The sequence below is a fragment of the Hevea brasiliensis genome, chromosome 2 (assembly GCF_030052815.1).
Source record: "Hevea brasiliensis isolate MT/VB/25A 57/8 chromosome 2, ASM3005281v1, whole genome shotgun sequence".
In the NCBI taxonomy this organism is placed as follows: Eukaryota; Viridiplantae; Streptophyta; class Magnoliopsida; order Malpighiales; family Euphorbiaceae; genus Hevea; species Hevea brasiliensis.
The window spans coordinates 114,899,472-114,909,193 of record NC_079494.1 but is presented as its reverse complement, the minus strand read 5'-3'; the positions used below and the strand labels follow the sequence as shown (position 1 = coordinate 114,909,193).

Below are 9,722 nucleotides of genomic sequence, written 5' to 3'. Positions count from 1 at the left end.
ATGGTCTCTACAACATATCACTTCAATCGGCCAATTCTCATGCACCAGTTATCAATGTTGCTGAATTTTGTACCTCGCATGCGCGTCTTGGACATACTCAATTTCGTACCTTTCAACAAGTTTTTCATCACAATAATTTGTCTTCAATAAATTAGATTCTAGTCGTTGCAGTGCTTGTCAAATCAGTAAATCACTTAAACTTCCCTTTGTTGATTCAGATTCTAGAGTTAGTAAACCTTTGCAATTTGTCTGTTCTGATGTTTGGGGACCATCACCGGTTCCCTCTATTGATGATTTCCATTATTATGTAATTTTCTTTGACCATTTCAGTAAATATTCTTAGATAGACTTTCTTCGTCAAAAATATGAAGAATGCGTTCATAAATTTTTGACATGCAATGGAAAAATATTTTGAATTGCCAATTAAAAGCTTCCAAGTAGACTGGGGAGGAGGAGGGGAGGGAGATGGGGGTGTTGGTGTTGGTTTAACTAAATATTTACTTAAGGATGGTATAACTCAGCAAATTTCTTATCCTCACACACCAGAAAAAAATGGATGTGCGGAAAGGAAACACCTATACATTGTTGAAACTGAAGAGCATTGGTCCATCATGCTTCTGTCCCTTCCCAATATTGGAATTATGCTTTTGATATAGCTGTGTGTGTCATAAATAGACTACCTTCACTTCATAAGCATAAAACCACAAAATATGAAATTTTATTTCATACTCCACCTAAATATAATGAGCTGCGGGTTTTTGGTTGAAGCTATACGCTTAAAACAAATTAAAGCCTCATTCTAGATCTTGCATTTTTTTTTTTTTTTTGGGTAGAGCAAAGAAAACAAAGGCTCCTCTCAAATGTCGGATTGTACTGGACATACTGGACCTATCCCCTTGCCCATCTCTCATTTATCAAATCAACAAATTATGCCTTCTACATCAACCATGCAACATCGGCTACAATCACTATCAAGGACCCCACCACCAAGGCATGACTCATCTGGCATTGTTGGACACCACCCACTTGCACCAACAAAATTTTTACATGATCAGTCCACTGCACTACGGCAAGTAACCCATTGCATGACGCCTCATACTTCCCATAATAAAATATCAAAAAATTATGAAAATTAATAAAAGTAACAAATTAATGTAAAAACAAATCTTACTAATATTTGATGTGATTTTCATCTATCAATCTTTTAAAAATCATTATGTATTAAAAAGTAGTTTATGAAAGTGTGTCATATAATCTAATAAATATCCTTTAAAATTGCTATAACATATTAAAAAAATAATTTATTAATATTTTTTGAAAATTTAAAATTAAATGATATATATATATATATATCTTTTATTGAATATAAAATTATATCATACTGCAATTAAAAATGTATGTCAATTGTTATTAAAAATTATATCAAGTATAAAATTATATTATCTACTATTGAAAATTTTATCTATAATAAAATTATATCAATTACGATTAAAAAATTATATTAGATACAAAATTATATCAGCTCTCATTATAAAATAATATTAGTTGCTCTTAAAAAATTGTTGCATGGCATATTAATTAACCTAAAAAATTATAATGTGGTATATTAATCAACAAAAAAAAAATTATATAAGCTATTACACTATAAAAAGAAAAAATAGATTAGCAACCAATCGAATCGGTTGCTAATCTATCAAAATCAGTTACTAATCGATTTAGCAACTGATTCAGTCTGTTGTAATGAAATTAGTTACAAATAGTAGCCGATAACCAAATCGATTGCAAATAGTAACCGATAATCAAATCAGTTGCTAAAATTAATTAAATTTGAAAAAATTAAAACTTTTGATAAAAAAAATTATTGATTACTAGTAGCAACTGATATCGGTTGCTATTAGCAACTGAAAAATAATCAAATGCACAAAATTTTGTGTTTTTAGTTTTAGAATTTTGCAACCATTTTGTAAATCGTTTGCTATTTATAACTAATTTAGCAACCGAAAATTAATTGCCAATTTAAAAATATTATAAAAAAAAATTAAACTTCCAAATAATAAATAAAAAATTCAAATCAATAAATTTTTCAAAATTATTAAAACAATAAATTATTAATGAAAATTTAATACTAAAAAATTAATATAAAAATATTATAAAAAATTACTAATAATAATTATTAAAAAAATTAACAAAAAAATTAGATATAAAAAGATATCTATAAGATAAATTACTAAAAAATATTACCATACATACATACATATATATATATATATATATATAGACTAACAAAAATTTTTATTTTATGTAAAAAAAATAAAATAAATAAAAAAGATGAATAAGAAAATAGATGAGAGGGAAAAATGATAAAAAAAATTGATGAAAAAGAAAAAGATGATAAAGAAAAAAGTTAAAAAGGGAAAAATATGAATAAAATATATGAGAATGAAAAAGATGATAAAGAAAATGAGAGAAAAGAGAAGAAAGAGAGAGAAAAAAAAAAGTGAGTAGTGTGGAAAAAAATGAGAAGTGGAGAATAAAAATGAATAATAGTTTATATAAGCGAATTAGCAATTTATTGTCGATCACTAATTTCTTTTAAAATTTGGCGGGAATTTTGGGGAGAAAATTTTGTAATCAGTTTACAATCGGTTACAAAATTGGCTGCAAAAATTGATTGTTATTAATAAACAATTCGCAAATCGATTGTAAATTAAAATAAAAAAAAATGGGCAAGAATTTTTGTGTGAAAAAAATCGGTTACGTTAGTAACTTATTCGTAAATCAGTTGCAAATCAAAATAAAAAAATAAATAAATAATTGATAAAATTTTTGGGGGAAAAATCTATTGCTGATAGTAATCGATTTTAATCAGTTTTAAAAATTAGTTGCTAACTTTGTAAATTGGTTACAAATCAAAAAAAAAAAACAAAAAATTGAGTAGAAATTGTTTAGGAGAAAAAAATCAATTATAAAATTAGTTGCTAATATCAACTAATTTTAATCAGTTGCAAAAATCGGTTGCTATTAGCAATCAATTCGCAAATTGATTAAAAAAAATAAAATAAAAAATTAGGAGGAAATTTTTGAACTAAAATCTAGCAACCAATTTGCAATTAGTTGTAAAAATCAAAGGAATCGGCTGTAAATAATAATCGATTTTAACAATCGATTACAAATTAGTTGCTAATTTTGATGTCAATTAAAATAATTCTTTAATTTAGCAATTAATTTCCTAAATTGGTTGCTATTAGCAACTGATTTTAAAATCGATTGCTATTAGCAACAGATTTTAATAATCAATTTTAAAATCGGTTGCTCAACATATATTTAAGATTTTTCTAATATCGATTAACAACTGATTTATTAATCAATTACAAATTGGTTGCTAGTAGAAACCAATTTTAGCAGCCAATAAATTGATTGTTAATAACAACTGATTTAGTAGCTAAGTAATGTAATTAAGTAGTTACCTCTAAACTTGATTGTTTGTGCAAGTAAATGGAAAACTCAATTTTTCAGTCAGAAATTTTTTAATTCCGTATAGAAGTATTTATTTTTTAATAAATTATGTTATTGAGTCTATAATTATTATTTTTTAATTTAAAGTGAAAATTCAAGTGGTGATTGCTTGGCTGCCCCTCTCGCAAGCAAACTCAAGCGTATAGCTCCGTTTGCGCGGCTAAATTAGATGCGTTTAATATTAATATTAGATCAAATATGAAAAAAAAATTATTATTTTTAATTTTTATAGCAAATATACGATGAATTGTGTTTTTTTTTTTTTTGAGAAAATCACATACAACATCATGTATGTAAGGCTAAGCAATTCTTCATATTTGATTGATATCTGTCATCTGTATTCACTAGTTTATTATCTTAATTACATTCAAAAATTACTTTATATAATTTAATTTTAATTAAGATTTAAATTTAAAATTTTATAGCTTTATAAATAATTTAATATCATTAAATTAAAATTTATTAATTTTAAATATTATAATGAAAATTAAATATCCTAAGAAAAACATATATAGCTATCAATCAAATATGAAAAAAATATTTTTATTATTTTTAATTTTTTTAGCAAACATACGATGATTGTATTTTTTTTTTTTTTTCAAATTTTAGCTTTTTAATGTTTATTAGATAAATCATATGCAGCGTCATGAAAGCATGTTGAGAAACACACTATGATACTACTCATTACGAAAATTAACAATTAATCCAAAAATAAATACTGTAGCAAAAATATAAAAGAGCTAGAATTTTTTACGTGTTTCGGCTAAATTAGGAATGGCAACGGATAGGGTACCCGTTAAAATTACTGTATCCGAACCTGAACCCGATTAATATTCTCAAAACTCAAATCCGTTTCAAACCTTATTAAAATTTATTCTCAATTATCCAAATCCATCTCAAATCATATTATTATTATTATCCGAAAAATATCCAAACCCGTTTAATTTTATATATTTTAATTAAAAATCTATATAAAAATTATTTTTGTTAATAATTTATATTTTAAAAATTTAATAATTCTATAAAATATTTCAATTTTATTTCATATAAAATAAAATATATAAAAATTTATAAATATTATTAATATATATATATATATTTTATATTTAATTAAATATTTATATAAACGAGTTCGAGTAATGGATACCCAACATGTAAAATCCGAACCCGACCCAAACCTGTTAGGGGTATTAAATTTCAAATGCAAACTCGTCTCAAACCCAATTATATACTACTCTAACCCGTTCTAGTAGGGTTCGGTCATATCAAGTACCGTAAAAATCCTACCATTGCCATCCCTAAGCTCAATACCATTCTATGTCTACAGATAGCAATAAATTATTTTTTCCATTATATGAGAATAATAATACATACAAATATTACAACCCCTTGAAAAATTTTCACTCAATATTTCTTGCAATAATTTATATACTCCTCAAAAGAAAATAAAGACTCTGCAAATTCCATTTTCACCTAGTGTTTAAGTTACCCCACTGAAATAACACCTCCTACACAACCTAGAGAAAAAATATCCTCCTAAACAACCTAGAGAAAAAAATTATCCTAGAGTACATCTCACTCTCAAATCTGGAGCTTGCTCTCCCATAGCTCTTGAGCTTTCTTCACCAAGCTCCAAAGCTCTTGAGAGCTACTCAACCAAGCTACATCATCAAAATGAAAGGAACTCCCCATATTTACAGGTAGGGGTATACATGGGTTAATTTGGATTTATCCAAACCAAATTAACCAAGTCAATTTGCAAAGAACTGGAATCAAAACCAACTAAACAAATTATAAAATCAATCTCTTCAGTTTTTACAATAAAAGCAAGTTGGGTTTAGGTTGGTTCAGTTGTACATTTTCACGTTCATGCATACATTAAATTGGATAATGAAAACTATTATCATTTGTTAATAAAAAAAATATATAATTTAACGCTAATATATTTTGAAACATTTAATTTCAAATTAAATTTCTTGATAACAAATTTTTACAAACTTCTTCATACACCATTTTAGAAACAAAAACAAAATAAAAAATTAAGTTCCATAATTTTTCAATAAGAATATTTATGATCACTTTCTTTATTTTCTTTAATAAACACTAATTTCAGTTTCATCTTTTCAATAATTTTTAAAATTAAAATCAATTTAAAATACATCAGTTTATATAATTCCTAATTCATACTCAAAGCTAAAAAAAATTGAGTTGGATTAATAGTATTTATTAATTTGGACGGTTTCTCGTACATCCCAATTTATAGGCACCGGAAGAATTGCTCATCGCCAACTCACTGTGTGCCACCGCCAAATTCGCATGGCAGCATGCTTTGGGAGGCTGCCACTGAAGCCACAATTGTTGACTTCTATTTTTTTTTTTTATTTCTTTTTAAATCTCAACAAAGCATGAAGAAGGTAATGAATGCCAGAATTCAAAGATGTCGGCTGCGATTGTTCTACTAAAGATTCGAAGATAGCAATCTGTTTCAATATACAAAAACCTGCACTTGCAAAGCAAAACCATTAACCTTCAGTCCATAGATTTTATTGAGAATTAGGGATCAAGAAGAGAATGGCAAATCAATCTTCAGATAATTAAGGCTCAAGCTAGTATATGCAAGTCCTCTTTTAATAATCTTTTTTTCTGCCTTCACGAATCACACTATTATCGATCATGGTCCTATTTTTAAATATTAACTTTTGCAGTTAAGAGTTCATGGCCGGAGCTCGTCGGGGCCAACGGGGACTCTGCAGTGGCTACCATAGAATAAAAATGTGGGAGCAATCGTGATCAAGGAGGGAATGCCTGTGATTCTGGACTACAGATTGAACAGGGTCTGGGTTTGGCTTGATGAAAATGGGATGGTCACTCGAATTCCTACTATTGGGCTATTGGCTAAACAACAAATATATGATATATCATCTTAAATAAATAAAAAAATTATATAATAAACAGTCACTCTAAATAAACGGTCTTTGTCATTTGTGACTTGGAAAATAAAAACTTATGTTAGATGTGTGTATCTTGTATATCTAATTAAATAAAATTGATTAATGGCTTCATTACTTTTTTTTTTTTATTATTCTATATAAAATGTATTTATTACCGAACTAAAATTGAAGTTAAATAATTTATATTTATACAGAAGTTCACACCATTTTATATTATAATAAACACTACCTTTTATTTTTTCTTAATTTTCATTTCAATTAAAATTTAAATGTTAAATTTTATAAATTTAAAACTATTTAACACTACTAATCTACCACATTTCATGTTTTATAATATACGTAAGTTACCTTTAAATAAGTTAATTAATTAATTTAATTAGTTTTTCTTTACTTTTAGAGTATGAAAAGATATTAATTTTAATTTTTTTTATTTATTTATTTTTAGTGATGAACGTGTATTAGAATGAGGCAATTGTCCCTTTAATTTTTGTAAAATTTTCATTTTTTTATTAAATAAAATATTAAAACTCAAATTTGCCCCATTAAAATTTGATATTTGTCTCTCTAAACGTTGACTTTAAAAAATAACAAATGTTTGGTCCTCTTTATAGATTTGAAAATAACTTGGGCAATTTTATAATTATTAGTTTTTTTTTAATTATTTAAGTGGTGATTGCTTGGTTTATTACCTCAATGGAGCAGAAATTATATAATAAAGAAGTGATCGCAAATAAATAATCTCTGTTCTTTGTGATTTGGGAAATAAAAATTTGTGTTAATTTAGATTTATGTGAATCCTATATAAGCAATTGAAAGTTTGATTATTATTCCAATCAAATAAAAATAGATTAATGGATTAATTTATTTTTTTAAATTATAATTCTGTAAATCAAATAAAGCCATTTGAACTTAAATTTTTAATTAAATTAAAAAATATATTTATTATTGAACTAATTTTATAAGTTACTCATTAGCCTTATTATTGATCTCCCTTCATAACTTATAAATCAATCTGAAATAAATATACAACCTTCACATGCAGTCTAGTTGTCCAACAGCCACTTTGATCAATTGGATACCGAAGGTAGGAGTTGGAGAATAAAAAATTGAGTTGGATTAATACTATTTATTAATTTCGATGGTTTCTCGGACTTCCCAATTTATTGGCACCGGCGGAAATGCTCGTCGCCAAGTCAGTGTGTGCCGCCGCCAAATTCGCATGGCAACATGCTTTGGTCGGTGGCCACTGAAGTCACAATCGTTGACTTCTATTTTTATTTATTTTTTTAATTCCTTTTTAAATCTCAACAAAGCATGAAATGAATTCCAGAATTCAAAAATGTCGGCTACGATTGTTAAACAAAAGATTCGAAGATAGCAATCTGTTTCAATGTATATAAACCTGCACTTGCAAAGCAAAACCATTAACCTTCAATCCACAGATTTCATTGAGAACTACAGATTAAGAGGAGAATGGCAAGTCAGTGTCCAGGTAATTTAGGCACAAGCTAGTGTATGCGAGTCCTCTTTTAATAATCTTTTTCGCTGCCTTCATGAATCACTATTATCGATCATGGTTCTATTTTTAAATATTAACTTTTGCAGTTAAGAATTCATGGCCGGAGCTCGTCGGGACAAACGGGGACATTGCAGCGGGTATCATACAGACAGAGAATGCAAATGTGAAGGCAATCGTGGTCAAGGAGGGATTGCCTATAACTCAGGATTTAAATTTCAACAGGGTCCGGGTTTTCGTGGATGAAAATCGGGTGGTCACTCAAGTTCCTGCCATTGGCTAAACAACGAATTTATTACCTCAATGGAGCAGAAATTATATAATAAAGAAGTAATCGCAAATAAATAATCTCTGTTCTTTATGATTTGAGGAATAAAAATTTGTGTTAATTTAGATTTATGTGGATCCTATATATTCAATTGAAAGTTTGATTATTATTTCAATTAAATAAAAATATATTAATAGGTTTATTAATTTTTTTTTAAATTATAATTCTATAAATCAGATAAGGCCATTTGAATTTAAATTTTTAATTAAATTAAAAAATACATTTATTATTGAACTAATTTTGCAAGTTACTCATTAGCCTTGTTACTCATCTCCCTTCATAACTTATAAATCAATATGAAATGAATATCCCACTCTCACATGCAGTCTAGTTGTGGTTCAACAGCCACTTTGATCAATTGGATACTGAAAGAAGCTGTTGGAGAATAAAAATCACATCACTCTGTAATTTTTGCTTTTTTTTTAATAGATAATATTTCATTGAATTAAAAGGTGTAGGCCCAATATACATAAAGCATCCAACTAGGATTAAGGATTACAAAATAAGGCCTACGTCTGATCTTTAAACACTTTAACCTAAAATTAATAATAGCATCACATAAGCCCAAATTAAAAATCAAGACATGCTAAAGACTACCCAAATCAAGCCTAGGGAAAAGGCCACAGGCCTAAGAACACACTAACCCTGGAGTCGACCGCCACAGAGGGGATGGAGCGCCGCCAGCATCCCAAACCACGTTTGCAGAGCTGCTATCGGGGGAGAAAGACAAGGCGAAGCGCAAAGGAATCTAGCACAGCACATGCCTACACGCAAGAACATACTTACACAAAAACTCCCTAGATGACAAGCAAAATCAAAAGGGCCCAAGAGCCACAAACAGACTATCGTAGAACCATGGTAGGCTTATCATCGGTCGTTTGAGAGTTGAAAAGTGACCTACTACAACTCTCTCGTGCCCTCCGAATTGAGTTGCTTCTGGACAAAACCTACGAGCGGCCACTTCCAGTGGCGGATGTAAGCTGCTAAAAGAAGGGTAATTGATTCTTTTTAATATGTTCTAACTTTTCATAAATTTAATTATAATTTTTTAAAAAAATTTAAAATTAATTAAAATAAAAAAAACATATTATACATTTAAAAATTATAACATTTTCAATAATTAATTTTATTAAAATAAAATAATATAATTATATGTGTGATAAATTAATAAATGAATTTTAATTTTTTTATAAAAAAATTATATTTAATAATATTAATAATAATGTATTTTTTTATTATTTTCAAATTATTGAATTTGGCTTAATCTAATTGTAAGTTATTACTATTATATTTTTAATAATATTTTTTTTTTTACCAAGACCCAGCAAAAAAAAATTATTGCTACTGCCACCTCCCATAAACTCCATTCGGTCTATGTAAATATAAGTTTACAGTGTGGAGAATCCCCATT

The 9,722-nt window shown here is 27.4% G+C and overlaps 1 protein-coding gene across 1 annotated transcript; it reads left to right on the top strand.

Moving 5' to 3' along the window:
* The first annotated feature begins 7,818 nt into the window (after positions 1 to 7,818).
* LOC131175577 (protease inhibitor HPI) lies at positions 7,819 to 8,362 on the top strand. The gene is made up of 2 exons (XM_058140221.1): positions 7,819 to 7,959; positions 8,073 to 8,362. The coding sequence occupies exons 1-2, from the start codon at positions 7,941 to 7,943 to the stop codon at positions 8,264 to 8,266; spliced, it is 213 nt and encodes a 70-aa protein (XP_057996204.1). The 5' UTR covers positions 7,819 to 7,940; the 3' UTR covers positions 8,267 to 8,362.
* The last annotated feature ends 1,360 nt before the right edge of the window (positions 8,363 to 9,722 follow it).